This window comes from Bos javanicus, chromosome 14 (assembly GCF_032452875.1).
Source record: "Bos javanicus breed banteng chromosome 14, ARS-OSU_banteng_1.0, whole genome shotgun sequence".
Lineage (NCBI taxonomy): Eukaryota > Metazoa > Chordata > Mammalia > Artiodactyla > Bovidae > Bos > Bos javanicus.
Window position 1 is genome coordinate 59199355 of NC_083881.1, and position 21593 is coordinate 59220947.

General features: G+C 39.0%; 1 protein-coding gene across 6 annotated transcripts in view; it reads right to left on the bottom strand.

Annotated features, from left to right (window-relative positions):
- ZFPM2 (zinc finger protein, FOG family member 2) overlaps window positions 1–21593 on the bottom strand; it is a 525437-nt gene that overhangs the window by 251151 nt on the left and 252693 nt on the right. For all 6 annotated transcript variants that reach the window (XM_061439163.1, XM_061439164.1, XM_061439169.1 and 3 more), the window contains one exon: window positions 1983–2101. In XM_061439163.1, coding sequence (XP_061295147.1) covers window positions 1983–2101 — 119 coding nt within the window. The remainder of the gene's footprint in view (window positions 1–1982; window positions 2102–21593) is intronic.

A 21593-nucleotide genomic window follows, 5' to 3' on the forward strand; every position in this document is an offset into this window, starting at 1 on the left:
TAATAAAAAGGAAAACATGTGTTTCTTACATTAACAACAGCTGACACCTAAGTGGCATCACACTTTTGAAGAAATAGCAGGCAAATGACAGAAGTTTGTGTTGGTGTCTGATACACAGTGATAAATAAGATAAATATCTTCTTGCCTAAAACATTTTGAAAGCAATGCTACAGCACCAATAGAAACGCCCAGATAAATGGGTTTTGCAAAGGATTTAATTCAACCTTTGATGTTGAGACAATCTTCCCCTTGCCTTTGCTTGATTAAGCAGTATAATAGCTAGTATCACCCTATCAAAGGAATCAATAGAGCAGTCCACTGTACAACTCAGCCTCTAAGGTCAGCAGTGTTTGCGGAGCCACTTCTCAAACCCCTTCTGCGGCAGGCACACGGACCACCACACGGTACACTGCTCCAGATTATTAAATATTTAGCCTGGTCTGTCAACTTGTTTGGTTCTTAAATACATGTGAAGTCTCCTACTTTATCCTTTTACGTATAAACACGAGGATTTAGAAAGTAAAAAGCACACTTCTAGAATCTCTTATGCTGTTTAAAAGTTGGATGACACAAATGTTTCTTATTTATTCTAGTCATTACTTTTAGTTAAATCAATAACCTCTTTCTCATTCACATGGCACTAAATAAGCAGAGAACTGCACATACTAATTTCTTTCATGTAATAACCCGAAGAAATGATTTCTTTCATGTAATTCAACTGAAAAAGGAAAGCAACATTGCTGAGTCAAGCACACTTGTTTAACAAGAACCCCTCTAGGAGTTCTTACACCGCCCCCCACCCAACCCCCACCACCTCAATGCAGATAGAGTCAGTTAGCAGGCATGAAACTCTTCCTACACAAATGGCATTTAGAGAGAGGGACTTCCATTTCATATATATATAATTTCTGGATCTCCTAAAGAATATAAAATATCGTTATCCCCAAGTTTGTCACTTGTATTATCACGCATAATAGGAAAGGTCCTGGTGTCCTGATTCCTGGACTTTGTGCAAGTTACCTTACTAGACAAAAGGAAATAAAGCAGATGGAGTTGAAGTTGCTAGAGTATCCTGGATTACTCAGGTGGGCCCAATGTAATCACACACGTTCCCGAATGTGGAAAGGGAATACAGAAGAGTCAGAGTCAGAATAAAGATGTGTAGAAGACAGCCATTGCTGGTTGTGAAGATGGAAGGAAGCCATGAGCCACGGGTTGTGGACAGCCTTTAGAAGATGGAAAATGAAAGAAAACATCTGTCCCCACCTTCTAGAAGCTTCAGCAAAAAAAGCCCTGAAGATACTTTGATTTTAGCCCTGAGAGATTCATTTCAGACTATAAGATGATGGACTTGGGTTGTTTTAAGCCACAAAGTTTGTGGTAACTTGCTGGAGCTGCAATAGGAAACTAACATATTGAATTAAGAAATGAAGTGTAAATGTAATCAAATACTCCATCTTTCCATAACTTTTTAAGATAGCTAATCAATCGTTCATATAATTTTTCCCAGAGGTAGACTTTTTAAGCTCAGAATATTTACAAAAAAGTTAACAAGAAAAATTATGATGCTGATCACTTATCCTCACTCTTAAAAGTACAAATAGAATTGCCAAGCAATATCAAGGTTGTTTATTTCTTGTTCATCATGTAAACCTGTAATTTATGACAATTTGTGTCATCTTAAGAAGAAAAGCATTTGTATATGTTATTAAATATGAACAATATTAGTCTGGCTATGAAGATAAAGCAACCTTATAAATTACCTTACTAAATAACCATTCAGTGTGATTAACCTGTTTCCTTCTAAATTCTGCATATAATACTGTCAGAGACAAACAACTTGGAAAATATTCCAGTTTTACGGTCCGTGAAAAAGAGAAAGCAAACTGTTACTTTTAGTGTTTTCACCAGGAAGCAAGCAGAGATCATTTCTGTACCATGACAAAGTACTAAGAGTCAACCATCTCAGAACATCCACATACCAAGGAATTATTATTCAAGTCCATCTTCCCAGCGAATGGTCCCCAGGTGGTTCCCACTGGAAGTTGCTGCCGACTCTGAATTTTTCGCTCTCCATCTCTCTGAAACACCTCCAGCTCTCCTGCAGACAATGAACACACGAGCGTTTAAGTACTTTCACTTGCGTTTTACCAACAGCTGACTTTTTGTGTGTTTGGTCTCCATGCACAATATTCTCAGGATTCATACAACAAGAATTGATTATGTTCATCTCAACTGATCTTGGTATCCTGACAGGATAATAAAACTTGTCCTTTTAACTGTATTCACATTTAGTCCAATTTCTTTCTTGAGTTTTTGCACACTTATCATCTACTGTAGGGCTTCCCAGGTGGCTCAGTGGGTAAAGAATCCGCCTGCAATGCAGGAGACACAGGCAGAACTCGATTTCCATCCCCGTATTAGAAAGATCCCCTGGAGGAGGGCATGGCAGCCCACTCCGATATTCTCGCCTGGAGAATATTGCTCCTTGCATGGACAGAGGAGCCTGGTGGGTTACAGTCCATAGCGTTGCAAAGGGTCAGACACGACTGAAGTGACTGAGCATGCACACACACACACGTCTATTGTAGTCAATTCTATTCAGTAAATCCTTAAGAACCAGAAATGATAACACATCTTCAAAAAGCACTGATACAATGTAAAATCAGACAGGAAACATTAGGACAATAGCTCAGAGTTTAAATTCCTACATTTGATTACCAATGTAGTAAAACATTGCAATTACAGATATATATGAAGTGAAGTGAAGTGAAAGTCGCTCAGTTGTGTCCAGCTCTTTGTGACCCCATGGACTATACACAGGCCATGGAATTCTCCAGGCCGGAATACTGGAGTGGGTAGCCTTTCCCTTCTCCAGGGGATCTTCCCAAAGTTTGATCTCCCAGGAATCAAACCAAGGTCTCCTGCACTGCAGGCAGATTCTTTACCAGCTGAGTCACCAGGGAAGCCCAAGAATACGGGATTGGGTTGCCATTTCCTACTCCAGGGGATCTTCCCAAGCCAGGGATTGAACCTGCATCTCTTGTGTCTCCTGCATTGGCAGGCGGATTCTTTGCCACTACCACAGTGATACAAGACTTTTGTGAAGAACATGGAGAGTTTCTTTTTTTTAAGTGCTTGGCAATTTCCTGAAATTACCACTAGTTTCAGTGGATAGGACAACTACATGTGCAAACTGGAGGTGTATGTTTTCCCAAATTAAAAAAAAACAATGTTCAATCAAAGTCATTATGCTTTTATATTTGGTACTTTAGGCAAGACTTTATGCTACAAGTTTGGACAAAAACCCTCCCCAAACAAGCAGTTTAGGTTGATATTCTCCTTTATTTCTTCCCAATTATTACTTTGTGATCATTATATAGTAATAGGAAACTAAGACAGTATTCAATGGCATACAGTAGGAATCAATCAAATGCTCACTTAAGAAATAAATGAATGGATTAATAAAAAAATAAATGAAGCCTTCAAAACGTCAAAGAATGGCCGTTAAACCTAAACATTGTTTGCTGCTGCTGCTGCTGCTAAGTCGCTTCAGTCGTGTCTGACTCTGTGTGACCCCATAGATGGCAGCCCACCAGGCTCCCCCGTCCCTGGGATTCTCCAGGCAAGAAGACTGGAGTGGGTTGCCATTTCCTTCTCCAATGCATGAAAGTGAAAAGTGAAAGTGAAGTCGCTCAGTTGTGTCCGACTCTTAGCGACCCCATGGACTGCAGCCTACCAGGCTCCTCCATCCATGGGATTTTCCAGGCAAGAGTACTGGAGTGGGGTGACATTGCCTTCTCCGAAACATTGTTTGGGATAAATTAAAAAAAAAAAAAATCTCAATCAGGAACTGGAGACCTTCTCTTTAAGTACCTAAATCCATGATATTCATGTTCTGGGATTATTTCCATACTATATTATCACACTAAATTTTTTAATATTTCAAAATATTAATCATAATAGTGTAATCTATTATTTTTAAAATATAATTTTATCTCAACCTGTTCAAGACAAGACCTGAAAATGGAAGAAATGGAATAGGAAGAAATATGAAGGTTAACCCATATAGAATAGATAGCTGAGGAAGATTCTAAATAAAATAGAATATATTCACTTGCTTCATTCAGTATGACACTGGGATCTAAAAAGATATTATACAAATCAACTTACTACAAAACAGAAAAAGACTCACAGACTTAGAGAATGAACTTGCAGTTGCAAGGGGCTGAGGGGGAGAAGGATGTGAGAGTTTGGGATAAACATGTCACACACTTCTATATTTGAAATGGATGACCAACAAGGAACCACTGTAAAGCACATGGAACTCTGCTCAGTGTTGTGCGGCAGCCTAGACGGAGGGGCACTTGCGGGAGAATGGATACACATACACGTGTGGCTGAATCCTTTCGCTGTTAACCTGAAATTATCACAATGTTGTCAACTGGCTTGTTTACCTTAATACAAAATAAAGTGTTTCCAAAAATCAGAACGAATTCAGTAATTACACTTTGCAAATGATATATAAGTCATGGTAGGTGACACAAAATATTTGCTTTAATTTGACCTTAGTTTCCATCAAGTTAATAACTAAATTTAAATATATAGCTTTAAGCTTGATGATTTTAAAAGCAACACCATAGGAATAGAGTTTTCAAATGATAATTTTCTCCAAATATATGCCCAGGAGTGGAACCGCTGAATCATACAGTAACTTTATTTGTGGTTCTCTAAGGGATATCTATACTATTTTCTATAGTTGCTGCACCAATTTACATTCCCACTAGCAGTGTGTGCTGCTGCGTGTACTCAGTCACGCCCGATTCTTTACAAGCCTATGGACTGTAGCCCACCAGGCTTCTCTGTCCATGGGGTTTTCCAGGCAAGAATACTGGAGTGGGCTGCTATTTCCTTCTCCAACCACCAGTAGTGTAGGAGGGTTCCTTTTCCCCCACAAACTATAATTCAAAAAGATACATGCACCCCAATGTTCACTGTGCTAAGTCGCTTCAGTCATTTCTGATTCTTTGTGACCCTATGGGCCATAGCCCGCCAGGCTTTTCTGTCCATGGGATTTCCCAGGCAAGAATACTAGAGTGGGTTGCCGTTTCCTTCTCCAGGGCATCCTCCCAACCCAGGGACTGAACCTGCGTCTCTTACATCTTCTGCACTGGCAGTCGGTTTCTTTACCACTAGCACCAGCAGTACTGTTTACAGCATCCGAGATGCGGACGCAACCTAAGTATCCACAGACAAATGAGTAAAGAAGATGTGGTACATACATACAACGGAATACTACTCAGCCATAAAAAAGAATGAAATAACATTATTTGCAGTAAAATGAATGGACCTAGGGAATATCATACTAAGTAATATGCCAGACAAATATCATATACTATTGCTTGTATGTAGAATCTTAGAAACGATACAAATAAACTTATGTAGAAAACAGAAATATAGACGTAGAAGACAGGATTGTGGTTACCAAAGGGGAAAGAAGGAAGAGGGATAAATTAGGAGTTGGGGATTAAAATCACACTACTAACATGTATATATGGAATCTAAAAATATGGTACTGACAAACCTATTTGCAGGGCAGGAATAGAGACACATATATAGAGGATCTACCAGAGGACACAGCAGGGGGAAGAGAGGGTGCGACAAACTGAGAGAGTAGCAAGGAAATAGATACATTACCATGTTAAAAAGATAGCTAGTGGGAAGTGGCTATACAACAGGAGGAGCTTAGTCTGATGCTCTGTGATGACCTAGAGGGGTGAAATTGCGGGGCGGGGGGTGGGAGGGAGGCTCTACAAGGAGGGTTACATGTATGTGTGTGTGCGTGCTAAGTCACTTCAGGCCTTTCAGACCCCATGGACTGTAGCCCTCCAGGCTCCTCTGTCGATGGGATTCTCCAGGCAGGAATACTGGAGTGGGTTGCCATGCCCTCCTCCAGGGGATCTTCCTGACTCAGGGATCAAACCTGCAGTTCTTAAGTCTCCTGCATTAGCAGGTGGGTTCTTTACCACTAGCGCCACCTGGGAAGCCTTCATATAGGTATACTTGTAGCTGATTCACTTTGTTTTATGGCAGAAACCAACAACATTTTAAAGTAATTATCCTCCAATTAGAAAGAAAAAAGAACACTATTATATATAAAACAGATAATCAACAAGGATCTACTACTGTATAGCAGAGGGAACTGTACTCAGTATCTTGTAGTAACCTATAATGGAAAAGACTCTAAAAACGAATACACACACACACACACACACACACACATATATAACTGAATCATTTTGCTGTATATCTGACACTAACACACACACTGTAAATCAATTATATTTCAATAAATTTTTCAATTGAAAGCAATACCATCAACCTGAATTCAATATCTTATTTATCTACTTTGTATCACCTTCTTTTAATAGTTAGAAGACAGACATCCTTTTCTGTGGTTTTACTGCTCAGCCCCAAAACCAGAATAACATATATAAATAACAATCCACTAAAATATTGTGTAATGGTTAAATTTTGCCCATTATGAACATAAATGTATCTGTATCTGAATAATGACGATGTACTGGAAACAAGAATTCCATGTTCACCGTAAAAATTTAAATTCAAGAACTAAGCCACCATCCTTCCTTCTTCTCATGCTTCCATCCTTTCTCATTTGTCAATTACAGTAAAAATGGAAGTACTCATAAACTTATTAAATGAAGACAGACATACACTTCTATTGTTTTTCATTCTTATGTATCAGTAGCTAAAGATGATCTGTAATGAGGCAAATGGACCCAAAAAGATTCAGTAAGTCTGAGCTTCTTAAATGTTGATTTATAAATAAAAACTTGCTTTAAATAACATATTAATGCTTAAAAGTATTGAACTCCGAAGCCTACCTGGAGTTCAGGAAATATGGAACAATAATAATTTGTTTTCTGCATGCAGAATAACAAACCCATTTCTGAGATTTTCCCCTGAAAATATATTTCAACCTCATACAAACCTTTTGATTAATGAGTTGAAATCAGAGACTTGTATAGGAAATCCTCAAAGATAGAGCATAGCCAACAATCTGTTATAACATCAAAAAGGGTTCAGTGGGAGATATCCCTTATCATATGCCTGCATTTTCATATTGATAATGCAGTTATTTAAAATTGGGGGATAACTGTTCTATTTGAAAAGAACCTGTTTAATTTCTATCTGATAGTTCTTATTTTTCAATCACACATTTTAAACAATTTCCTTACAATTTACCCTTTAAAGACAAAATACTTTTCAATTCTTCAGCTAAGAATATTCTTTTCTGCATAAAAATAATGCCTAAATAATTTGTTGTTTTTACATACAAAAAAAAATGTCATGTCACATTTCAAGTGACACCAGAGGAATCATGAAAATCTTTGAAAACCCTTTAAAAATGTAATTCATCCTCTCTTTCTTCCACTGACATTTTTCATTTGAAAAGGGTTCAGACTCAATCAAACAGTGACTCCTTATCTATACCTGTGGATTTACAAGCAGGTCTGTCTTTTAATGGATTAAGAACTACAAACTTAGGGCAAGTCATGAAGTGATACCCAAATATCTCCGAAGTTTCCAAGGTGTCTTTGACTATGCATCAAAATTTTAAGCAGGACAAAAATAGGTTTATGAGCTCTTAAAGATGGCTATAACAGAAAGTCCAGCAACTGTTCAAGCTCTCAAGTCAATCTCTTCAACTCTGTTAGACAAACTAACAGATCTCAGGCAAATCTCAGTCTCCTTTCTAGTCTATCAAGATGTTAGACATTATTTTGAGGTTTGTGAAATTCTTTCTGCTGCTGAAACAGTTAAATAAAAATATTCATTTATTCAGAGCATCTTTTCAGAAAACTGGGCTTCCCTTGTAGCTCAGTCAGTAAAGAATCTGCCTGCAGTACAGAAGACCTGAGTTTGATCCCTGGGTTGGGAAGATCCCCTGGAGAAGGAAATGGCAACCCACTCCAGTATCCTTGCCTGGAAAATCTCATGGACACAGGAGCCTGGTGGGCTGCAGTCCACGGGGTTGCAAAGAGTCAGGTACAACTGAGCGACTAACACTTACTTTCAGAAAACTGCAAGCACATTGCAAAATAATTAGCATTTATACACTACCATGCCTACATAGTTCAATGAAAGCAACAGAAATATGATGGAAGCTTTATTTCCTTGAGTATAATATTTTTAATTTTTTCAAAGTCTAATAAGAGTCATGAAATAGAGGAAGTACCATGTACTACAATAAGATTACATTTTAGTTCCTCTACCAAATAGTCAGCTGATGGCCATGAATAAATTCTATGTTTTCTGAATCTTTGGTTTGTCATTGTTAAACAGGTTTGTCACTTACTACTTAATATGGAGTCCATGACACCATGGTTTTCTTTCTCCAGATGTGATATATTATGAGAGGTAGAAAGAACACTGAGATGGTGGGTCAAAGACTCAGGTCTTAGAACTAGCTTATCATAAAAGGAATGTTCGACTTGAAAAGATGAGAGATTTCAAAATAAAGAAAGCAAAGTTCCCTTTTCATTGGATTTGCTTACTTATTCTTTTTTTTTGCATCCATTCATTAATTTATTCATCCATTTATTCTACTAATATTTATTAGTTACACTCAGGCATAAAGCAACAAACAAAGCAGATTTAGAGCCTGGATAAGTTTGAGGAAATGTAATCCATAAGGTTTGGGAAGTTGAAGCCATAGAATTTAGTATTATTTTTACATTTTAGGAATTAGAAAAGGAGAAATCCAGCAATGATGTTCTGGGGATTTGGCAGGGGCAGATGGATCAATGGCCATATACCTATTGAGACAAGGCACTCAGGGGAAAAAAAAAAAAGATCTAAGGTTAAGATGAGGGATCATAGCTTGGAAATACTGGGGCCAAAGTGGCTCTGTAAGGAAGGCAAGGGTGGGTTAGGTGGCCAAGCCTGTGACTTGGAAGCAAGGTCTTGACTAGAGTGAAAAATGTTAGCATTTATTCATTAAGACCAGCTTGTATATGGTAATAAAATTCATAGAATTGTTGATCTAGAAGAGAGTGTCAATGGCACCCCACTCCAGTACTCTTGCCTGGAAAATCCCATGGATGGAGGAGCCTGGTAGGCTGCAGTCCATGGGGTTGCAAAGAGTTGTACACGACTGCGTGACTTCACTTTCACTTTTCACGTTCATGCATTGGAGAAGGAAATGGTAACCCACTCCAGTGTTCTTGCCTGGAGAATCCCAGGGACGGGGGAGCCTGGTGGGCTGCCGTCTATGGGGTCACACAGAGTCGGACACGACTGAAGTGACTTAGCAGCAGTAGCAGCAGAAGAGAGTGTAACATGATAAAACAATAAGATTGAGGGTAGAGATCCAAGAATTTTCAAAAGGCAGAGAGATGGAGGAGCAGGCACAGAATATTTAAGAGAAGTGTAAGAAAACAGAAAAAAGGGAAGAAAGTGGACATGGTACCATAGCATCCAATGGATTGAGAATTTAAAGGAGGAAGGATCAATCAAGTAACCTGAACATTTATGTAAGTAAGAAAAGGACTGGGGAAATTCCTTTTGATGGGATGGAGACCATGGGTGTCTGGGATGAAAGGAGTGTTTTAGAATAGGAGGCCAGCACATGGATCAGAGCAGGTTCAAAATCAAATTAGAGCAAAATGGAACAAGTTGTGTGATCCTGACCAAGTCCCTAACCCTCTGAACTTCAGTTTCTTCAAACCAAAAAGTAATTACAATATCTTTCTCATATGGTTGCTGTGAGGATTCACTCAGATAACATGTGCAAAGTACCTAATAAACATTTACTATTTCACCACCAAGAAAATGAAGCACTTCTAAGAGCATGTCCACATACTTCCATCATCACATGTAGCCATTCAGTGTCTGTGGTCACATTCCTTCTTTAACACCTCTATCCAAAACACTCTCCATACCTTGATTTTTACCTTTCCTTTAAATATCTCCTGGATTCACATTTCTTATCAGCATTTCCCAGTTTTGTTTGCTTGCTTGTTTGTTTTTTGTTTTCTATCAACTCAGATGTACAGGACCAACCAGCCTCAATTCACTCTACAGCTCTGATTTGGGCTCCAAATCCTTGCCAAGATAAACTTAAACTCCACTTTCATCATGTTATTCATTTGTGCAAGTCCCTTCACTGCTTCCTTTAGACCATCCAACTTGAACATCTATGCCTGAATCCTAATACCACCACAGCGCTGCTCCACAGAGTCTGCTTGACTGCCTATTTGCTCTCCAGAATTTCTTCTTCTCTCCAGTCAAGTAACTCTTCATCACACCTTCCTCCTCGTCTAGCTTAACTCCCACACCTTCCTGAGAATTGTTGTGGCTACCTGGCAGACACAACATCATCCTGGCTGCCCTGATAAATCCTACTAATGTTGCAAGATTAAAGTTATTCTCTTTCACCAAACAATTCTGAACTCTACAATAAACTGAGTTCTCCTCTCCTAATTCTCCCATAACATTTACAGTCCACACAGTTTTGCATTTAATTATTCCCTAGTGGTTTCCCTTGGATAACTCCTTTCACCTCAACAGGATTATATGCATCTTGAACTCCAGATGTATTTTTTATTTCTGTTTATTCTATGGTAATTAATATAGTTTGTGATGCAATAATTGCAAAATACAAACGGAACATCATTGATTGGATGAGACTTTTCATAAGCTCATAGACCTAATTGTACTACAGTTAAAAGTTGATTTTAAAAACAAACAAACAAAAAGGCTGTCAATATATGTCTGCTCTTTGTATTACAACAATCATACATTTCATTTGTTCAACATTTTATTGCACTAACTACATTACCTTGTGTGTGAAACATGGAGTAGGACAAAAAATAAAGATTCTTTTTTTCTGCACAGTTCATATTTTTGCAGCTACTCTTCAAAAAGAAGCCCACTTTTAAAAATTATTTTTAACATGCTGGGTAAGTTCACACAAAATATTTGAGACACATAGGATGGACTAATCAATTTTGGTAAAAGATAATATTGTTAGTGCTGAGGGCTGTTTCTCTTATCTTCTTGATAATGCATACTTTTAAAAGTCTGTGATTACTCAAAGACTTATGATAGCTTCACTTAAAAAAAAAAGCCCTAAGTCAGAAATCACTACCAAACATACTGCAGCTTTTAAGATATCAACCCACTTTTTTTTTTGTTCAAATAAAAGAAATTTACTGTGGAAAGAAAACTTAAAATCAAGAGAGATACCCTCAAATCTTTCTTTATTGAAGGTGCTATCAAGTCAATGCTTTGTTTCCTTTTAATAGAGTCCTTTTGATGCCTCATTAAAGAGCAAAGTATATGAAAACTGTAGCATACCAAAGGGGAACAGACAAGATGTGGGCATTTTAGCATAATTATCAGCAATCATGCTTCAACTGAATTCAGCATTAAGTTGATGGCATAAATGTATATGGTATTTACGGGACATCCCTTAACTCCAGGCTCAGATTTCAAAGAAGAAGATGGTTGCAAGTAAATGAGATGACAGAAGATCCTATTTCATTTGCTGAAAATAAACTTTGGATTGATTTGAACTTGGTTTTAAATATATAACCAAATTTTAAAGCAGACCACATGAATTAGCTCATAATGTTTATCAGGCCTTACTATAGCACAAGGCTATAGCGTCAGAACCCATATTTATATTTTCTTCATGGTTGGAAAACATTATACATCATGGTATCAAACATGGACAGCCCCGAAGTCATGCTGAGTTCAAAAAGCGCTCAAAGATTCTAAAAATCTCAAAACATTTTCAAAGTCAGCCAAGGTGGCTGAAGTATGGCAGAGCTCTTGCTATTTTATGGTTTAACCATTTGACAGCTGCCTGCCAGATACATAAGAGGGCTAGGCGATCATTTCACTGCTGATTATCTTCACAGCCAAACTGCAGTCTTGCTACTTTGTGTGTTTCCTCAGGCATTAATAACAGCATGTTTCATCTGCATTTTAAGACAAATAGTGCCATTTACACTATACTCTGTTGATCCATCTCAAAGCATGGTTTGGCACAGGGAATGATGGTTCTTGGTTAACAGCTACAAATCGCCTTCTAGGGATACCTTTTCTAATTTTCCTTCTCAATTTTTGAGTCATACAGTCATAACACACACTAAACTACAGTTTTGAACATAAACTTGAAATACGACGTTCCCTATTCAAGTACTCCAGTCAAACCCTGATAAATCAGGCTAGCCATGCCGTGATCTTATCCCTTCTGACTCTTTAATAAATCGAACCTTGTAACTTCGTACTGTTGGAAGTTGTCACTAAATGAAATTGTGACCTTATCCGGCGCATGAACTTATCCTGCTGACAACTACATTTATTGTGTGGATAAGAAAGGGAAAAAAAGAAGGGAAAAGAATAAAGAAAAAAATGAGATATTTGATAATTCTGATCTTAGCCATATGTAACTCTAACAGATGGGATCTTTTTGATGTTCCATTAATGATTTGCCAAAGATGAGTCTCTACTTAGAGAAAAATGCTCACCCTAGGTAAGTGCTAGGGGCACTGCAGATGGTATTAAAAGTGCATGAAGAGGTACTAGGTGACAGCAGAGAATCAGAAGCTATTAGTGTAACACAAAGAGCCCTGAATTAGCTTGTAATTGCACTGGAAAAGATAACATAATGGTGGTGGCAAAATAGAAACATTCTCTTTTCATGCAATGCATTCAGTACCTAAAACTAAAACAAGACACTGGAATTGTCTGAAATGTAGCAAAGTTAATTCACTGCATTTCTTAAGAATACAAAACACACCCTTTGGCTACAGTTTCTAAAAACTCATAGAAAAATCAACGTGTATAGCATTAAGAAGCAAATTTACATGCATATGCTACCAGATACGGGCATGTATTTACTAACTCAGGAACCTTTTGCTTTCCCATTCTAGCTGGCATTCAGGATTCATTCTGAAGCTATTATATGTCTGAATATTCTATCTTAAGACCCACTGGAATCTATAAATTATCATCTTTCAGATAGATAAAAGGAGGTAAAATATGGTTCTAGGTAGTACTATTACTGGTAATAAAGTACACAATTCAAGATGTTTTTAAAAACAAAACTGGGATCTGAAATAACTAAAAAACCTCTACCTGCCTATTCACATATAAAAATAAGTTTCATACACAGAGACCACGTTCAAGACTGAGAGAAAGAAACTGCTGTATTCTGCCCTTTGTTCTATGGTCTATTTATATGAAGCAAAACCTAGCTCATCCCAGGTGTCTGAAACTATTCACTTGGAGTGTGACTAACTCTTGCAACTGTTTGGAAAAGTCACTGGAAGGAAGAGCTGCAGTTTCTGGACATTGTTCAGCTGCTGAAAGGAGGAGGGGGAGTTGGCACTCTTTCGCTCAAGAAACCTGGCACAGGAGGCTTCTTCGCTGCCAGAACCCCCTCTGACCTTTCAGACACCACTCCTTGTCACAGGCCGACCCACCACCACTTCCTGATTCAAATCCTGAGACACAGAGGGAGGGTATGCTTTGGGAGGTACAGTTAGGGAGGAACAGCCTTGGTTGTGAGAGGTCTGGGCGAGCAGACAGAGGAAACAGCAGCGGAGGAGCAAAAGTCAGAAGTCTCTATCGGCAGGAGGTCCATAGAAGGGTCAGGGCCTGCAGAGCGCTGGTCAGAGAGGCGTGTTCTCTCCACGAGGACAAACTCTAAAGGAGAAACTTTGGGTAAAAATAAACCGTAAGCTCCTGTTCGACAAAAAGCAGCAAGAGATAGCTTTTAAAGCATATTTAATATCGAACACTGGTAGACCTCATTGTGATTCCAGGTCGGGAAAATCCCCTGGAGAAGGGATAGGCTACCCACTCCCAGTTCTCCTGGGCTCCCCTGGTGGCTCACATGGTAAGAATCCTCCTGCAATGTGGGAGACCTGGGTTCGATCCCTGGGTTGGGAAGATCTCCTGGAGGAGGGCATGGCAACCCGCTCCAGTATTCTTGCCTGGAGAATCCCCATGGACAGAGGAGCCAGGCGGGCGACAGTCCATGGGATCGCAGAGAGTAAGATGCAACTCAGCAAAGCACAGACCTCATTGATATTTAAGGTTCTAAAATTAAGGCAACATTTCTTTTTGTCTGTTTAAGTTCCATGTTTTCTCATAGTTACATTTATTAATTTAGAAGATGATATTTGGCACACAATGGAATTTTTCACAAGTCATTGCTGATACTTGAAGATCACTGCCTTATGAAGTATACTGGAGCCAACTGGGAGGCTCACTGGGAAAGAATCCGACTGCCAATGCAAGAGACTCAGGAGACTCAGGATCAATCCCTGGGTTGGGAGGATCCCCTTGAGTAGGAAATGGCAACCCTCCCCTCTCCAACACTCTTGCCTGGGAAATTCCATGGACAGAGGAACCTGGTGGGCTACAGTCCAAAGGGTCATAAAGAATCAAATATGAACGAGTCAATGAGCATGCCTTATGAGGTGTATATTGACATTTATTAATCCAGATACCAGACCATGGAACACCAGACCACCTGACCTGAGAAATCTGTATGCAGGTCAGGAAGCAAGTTAGAACTGGACATGGTACAACAGAGTGGTTCCAAATTGGAAAAGGAGTACATCAAGGCTGTATATTGTCACCCTGTTAATTTAACTTACATGGAGAGTAAATCATGAGAAACGTTGGGCTGGATGAAGCACAAGCTTGAATCAGGATTGCCAGGAGAAATACCAATAACCTTAGATATGCAGATGACACCACCCTTATGGCAGAAAGTGAAGAAGAACTAAAGAGCCTCTTGATGAAAGTGAAAGAGGAGAGTGAAAAAGTTGGCTTAAAGCTCAACATTCAGAAAACTAAGATCATGGCATCTGGTCCCATCACTTCATGGGAAATAGATGGGGAAACAGTGGAAACAGTGACAGACTTTATTTTCTTGGACTCCAAAATCATTGCAGATGGTGACTGCAGCCATGAAATTAAAAGATGCTTACTCCTTGGAAGAAAAGTTACGACCAACCTAGACTGCATATTAAAAAGCAGAGATATTACTTTGCCGACAAAGGTCCGTCTAGCCAAAGCTATGGTTTTTCCAGTAGTCGTGTATGGATGTGAGAGTTTGGACTATAAAGGAAGCTGAGCACTGAAGAACTGATGCTTTTGAACTGTGGTGTTGGAGAAGACTCTTGAGAGTCCCTTGGACAGCAGGGAGATCCAATCAGTTCATCCTAAAGGAAATCAGTCCTGAATATTCATTGGAAGGACTGATGCTGAGGCTGAAATTCCAACACTTTGGCCACCTGATGCAAAGAACTGACTCATTTGAAAACACCCTGATGCTGGGAAAGATTGAAGGCAGGTGGAGAAGGGGACGACAGAGGATATTATGGCTGGATGGCATCACTGACTCAATGGACATGAGGTTGAATAAACTCTGGGAGTTGGTGATGGACAGGGAGACCTGGTGCACTACAGTCCATGGGATCGCAAAGAGTCAGACACAACTGAGTGACTGAACTGAACTGAACTGAACCCAGATACAGTCATGCTTTTAACATTGTGAGATGGTATAGACAGAGATGAAAGAAAATGTATTGACAAGATTTAACAGGTAAACATTCTTATGTATCAATTGTGATTAGGATGAGTTTTGCCTGGAAGGAAAAATCTACATGAAGCTCCATGTGGGGATTGGAGGTAACAATATGAGAGAACGAAGGGAAGGCAAAATAATTTGACAAATGAACAAATAACATGGGAATTATAGCATTATTGTGAAACCCTTTAGTATACTTCAAGGAAGTAACAGTGTCCTGCCAAGTACTTTCAGTCAAAGAAGACTGCAGAAGATTGTTCTAAAAGTGATATTCCATTATATACTTCACTTTTTTTTATCCTGAGAACAAATGTCATTTTAAAAAAGTTTTTAAAAAGAAATAGAAAACAATTATGAAGAGAATAAAAATTTAACATGTTACCAATGAATATAAATCTGAGGATACTTGAGTGCACATCTAACACTACTGCCACCGCAGCACTATAATATTGAAGTGTTTTATGGCTCAGCAGGTATGTAATCTGCCCACAGTGCAGGAGCCCACAAGAGACATGGGTTCAATTTCTGGTATAGGAAGATCCCTGGAGGGGGAAACGGCAACCCACTTCAGTACACTCACCTGAAAAATCCCACAGTCAGAGGACCTAGTGGGCTACAGTACAAAGGGTCGCAAAGAGTTGGACATGACTGAGCACATGAAGCCTTGATGTGGGTCCCCAAACTGCGGAGAATAAATCTTGTGCGCTGACCATGAATGCATTATCTATATCAGCCACTTAATTCTCTTATTGTATGGCTTCTTCAAGAAATACAATATATGTATGTTAAGTGTTAGTTGTTCAGTCGTGTCTGACTCTTTGCAACCCCATGGACTGCAGCCCACTAGGCTCCTCTATCCATGGAATTCTCCAGGCAAGAATACTGGACTGGGTTGCCATTCCCTTGTTCAGATGTAGGGATCGAACCTGGGTCTCCCACATTACAGGCGGATTCTTTAGTGTCTGAGCCACCAGGGAAACCCACAATGTATGTATATATTTTTAAATTTGAAAATGCCTTTAGTCTACAGAAAGATTTACTATGAAGGCTATAATACAGGCACAAAGATTTCATTTCTAAACCTTGAACTCATTGCTAAAGATATTTTTAGTTTCAGATAATACTTTAAAAACTGTAATTCCTAAAGATCAAGCAAGCTGCAGTCATTTACTCATAATTCTGGAGTCTTTTATTAATGCTTGTATATACTCATAGTTGTATATACTCTTAAGTTACATGTAACAGACCAGAGTAATCTTGCCAAAAGCAGCCTCCTTGACACTGACTTTTTGGGAGGTGCATATAGTCCATCTCTCTATGTTGTGAAGGCCTTAGATCTCTAGTATATGACCCAAAATACTCACCATCAGTATTATGTTTAAAAATTTATCATCTTTTGAAGTCTGTCTCTCATTTCCTTATAAACATTTCCCTGATTCATATAGCCTCTGCGTTGCAGAAAATCAGAGGGGATCTCTTCCTTTGAACTCCCAGAGTATTTTATTTTAGCTCTAGTAATTTTTTTTTTTTTACCATTTTCTTCCATGTAATAGTGATTTGTGTGTATTTATTATCACTGTACATGGAACATTCTAGATTACCCCACAGTGTTTTTACCTGGTAAGGCTGCAGAAATTATAAATGTGTGTGTGTGTATGTTCACTGTTTTGGGTTAAATGATTATTTTAAAGAAACAATAATTCTTGCACATTCATAATATTTCACTTTATAACACATATTAATAAGAAGTTTGTAGAATAGGCATTATTATTATGATTATTTTATCATTTTACCATCATAGCGATTGGGCTTTTTAACTCAGAGCTGAAGCAACTAAGTTACAGAATTAGTACTTTTGTAGGATTTCAACCCTAGTTTTCTGAACCTCTCATGTTGATCTCACTTTATCAGGCTGCCTCTTTTTAAAAATTTTAATGACTTAACTAGGTGGAAGGATAGTCTTCAAGCACCAGTGTCATATCAGCAGCCATTAGAGTGGATTCATGTATAAGATTAGCTGCCAGTCAGTTTGGGAAGCAGAATGTGAATGCCTGAAGGAAGGGGCCACAGGGTGAGTTTTGAAGGAGGCAAGGTGGAAGAAATATTAAACAAACAAGTCACTGGGAAAGCAATACAGAGAGAAGAGTGGCAAAAGTATTGTTTGATTATGAGTTCACAATAAACATTTACATTTCCGTCCCACAAATTTCAGATAGAAGAAATCAAAGATACATGGTTTTAAAACAGTGAAATATCCCCCACCTCTCCCCTCTTCACAACAGCCCCTGACTATCATTCCTCAGAGAAAGTATTCTGTTACTGAATAAACTAAAATTAAAAAATTGATCACCTGATTAAATATACCAAGTCATTATTAGCATATGAAATAATATAAACTTTTCTTTCTAAGAACATGAAGTGTATAAGGCATTTTGAACATTCCAAACATTTGAACATTCCCATCTTTTCATTTGGTTGATAGCATTTTCTCTGAAGAGAACTTTCTGATGTGAAATTATACGCAGTGATTGCAAACTAGAAAATCTGGTGCCTTCACATTCTCCAACTTGTAAAATATTTCTATATATACACACACACATATGTGTGTGTGTATCTGTTATTCTTCTCTTCAATTCCTCTCGCCTTTCCTTGGATCATTCCCTTTCCAACATGAATGTGGGATATAGAAATACCAGATCTTGAAGAAGGAAGCAAGGGAGAGAACAAGGAAAGAAAACAGGCAGGCAGGCTGGCTGATAATACTCAAGAGCGTAGTTTCCACAAACTCAGACATCACTGTGCAGAACTAAGGTTTAAGCCTTTCCTCCACATAGAAGCAAATGCCTCTGACTAAATCATTTCTGTGGAGTGACCTCTAATAAGAAGTTTTACATATGCTCATTTGGAGCATGGCCCAATAGACCTACAAGAGATCACCAAGCATTCAGTTCAGTTCAGTCGCTCAGTCGTGTCCGACTCTTTGCGACCCCATGAATCACAGCACGCCAGGCCTCCCTGTCCATCACCAACTCCTGGAGTTCACTCAGACTCACGTCCATCGAGTCAGTGATGCCATCCAGCCATCTCATCTTCTGTCGTCCCCTTCTCCTCCTGCCCCCAATCCCTCCCAGCATCAGAGTCTTTTCCAGTGAGCCAACTCTTCGCATGATGTGGCCAAAGTACTGGAGTTTCAGCTTTAGCATCATTCCTTCCAAAGAAATCCCAGGGCTGATCTCCTTCAGAATGGACTGGTTGGATCTCCTTGCAGTCCAAGGGACTCTCAAGAGTCTTCAACACCAAGCATTAAACATCTGCAATTATTGGAATCTAGGACTATTTTTATTCATAAAACCTCACTCAACTAAACTTCATTTATAGAAGTATTTTCTCATTCAAAATTATTTGTTGAACACATAATGTCAAGCAGGATGATGGATACTGGAGATATAAACATGAATCATATGTAGATCTTTTCCTTATGTGACTCATTCTGATGGTTGTGTGGTAATTAGCATCTAACACACGAAGCTTTTTGATAAAGGAAAGAGATACAATATGACCAGCAAGAAGAAAAGTCTCCTACGTCAGCTCAGATTCGGAATGACAACTCAGAGGTGTGAAAGCTGGCAAAAGACAGTATAAATCATCTTTTTTCTTTAATAGATCATAAATAATTTATTTCAAAAATGAATACAATACAGCATTAACATGAGCATTTAAACACATTTGTTATGTTACAGGGCATCCCAGGTTGTTCAGATGGTAAAGGATCTGCCTACAATGCAGACAACCTGGGTTCCATCCCTGGGTCGAGAGGATGTCCTGGAGGGGGCATGGTAACCCACTCCAGTATTCGTGCTTGGTGAATCCCATAGATAGAGGAACTACTTGCAAGGCAGACGTTCAGTAAACTAGAAAGCACTGCCTTGAGTTAAAATTACGACCAAATCAGAAGAAACAAATGACTGGAATTGGTGGTAAAAAACGTTAAAGACCATAGAAATTGTAAATGATGGTAAGTTTTTATTGTTCAATATTGCAAGTGAGTTAATTTTAGACAAAATATTTCTTAAAAGTCTTGGAATAGAACTTGTACGTTCATCTTAAATATTACTGGCCCTTTCTTATAAATTATTTTCAATATTAGAATATTTTACTTCACTCTTTTTTGATAATTTCATACAAAATCCTGAAATCGAGATAATAATACTAAAAGTTACCACTTTAAGCACTACAGATCAGAGACGTAAGCTCATTTGCAAGTGTATCTTCTCTAGAAATGTATGCATCTATCACTGTTTATAGTGACTACAGGTAGAAGGGACCCTTTTCATCACTTGTTCCTTGACAGATCACTTGACAGACCAGGTGAAGTAATCTACAGACGCTCATCAACTTACAATGGATCAATTTAGGATTTTTATCTTTACGATGATGTGAAAGCAAAATGCACTCAGTAGAAATCATACTTCGAACGCTGATATCTCTTCCCAGGCTAGTAATGTGCCATTTGATAATCATACTCTCTTTCTCGCGATGCTGGGTAGCAAGCTACAGCTTGAAGTCAGCTATGAGATCATGAAGGTAAACAACTATTAATATTCTGTACCGAGAGAACCACTTTACTTTCAGTACAGTTCAGTTCAGTCGCTCAGTCATATCCGACTCTTTGCGACCCCATGAATTGCAGCATGCCAGGCCTCCCTGTCCATCACCAACTCCCGGAGTTCACCCAGACACACGTCCATCGAGTCAGTGATGCCATCCAGCCATCTCTTCCTCTGTCTTCCCCTTCTCCTCCTGCCCCCAGTCCCTCCCAGCATCAGAGTCTTTTCCAATGAGTCAACTCTTCGCATGAGGTGGCCAAAGTACTGGAGTTTCAGCTTTAGCATCATTCCTTCCAAAGAAATCCCAGGGCTGATCTCCTTCAGAATGGACTGGTTGGATCTCCTTGCAGTCCAAGGGATTCTCAAGAGTCTTCTCCAACACTACAGTTCAAAAGCATCAATTCTTCGGCGCTCAGCCTTCTTCACAGTCCAACTTTCACATCCATACATGACCACAGGAAAAACCATAGCCTTGACTAGACGAACCTTTGTTGGCAAAGTAATGTCTCTGCTTTTGAATATGCTATCTAGGTTGGTCATAACTTTCCTTCCAAGGAGTGTCTTTTAATTTCATGGCTGCAGTCACCATCTGCAGTGATTTTGGAGCCCCCCAAAATAAAGTCTGACACTGTTTCCACTGTTTCCCCATCTATTTCCCATGAAGTGATGGGACCATATGCCATGATCTTCGTTTTCTGAATGTTGAGCTTTAAGCCAACTTTTTCACTCTCCTCTTTCACTTTCATCAAGAGGCTTTTTAGTTCCTCTTCACTTTCTGCCATAAGGGTGGTGTCATCTGCATATCTAAGGTGATTGATATTTCTCCCGGCAATCTTGATTCCAGCTTGTGCTTCTTCCAGCCCAGCATTTCTCATGATGTACTCTGCATATAAATTAAATAAGCAGGGTGACAATATACAACCTTGGCGTACTCCTTTTCCTATTTGGAACCAGTCTGTTGTTCCATGTCCAGTTCTAACTGTTGCTTCCTGACCTGCATACAGATTTCTCAAGAGGCAGGTCAGGTGGTCTGGTATTCCCATCTCTCAGAATTTTCCACAGTTTACTGTGATCCACACAGTTAAAGGCTTTGGCATAGTCAATAAAGCAGAAATAGATGTTTTTCTGGAACTCTCTTGCTTTTTCGATGATCCAGCGGATGTTGGCAATTTGATCTCTGGTTCCTCTGCCTTTTCTAAAACCAGCTTGAACATCTGGAAGTTCACGGTTCACATATTGCTGAAGCCTGGCTTGGAGAATTTTGAGCATTTCTTTACTAGCGTGTGAGATGAGTGCAATTGTGCGGTAGTTTGAGCATTCTTTGGCACTGCCTTTCTTTGGGATTGGAA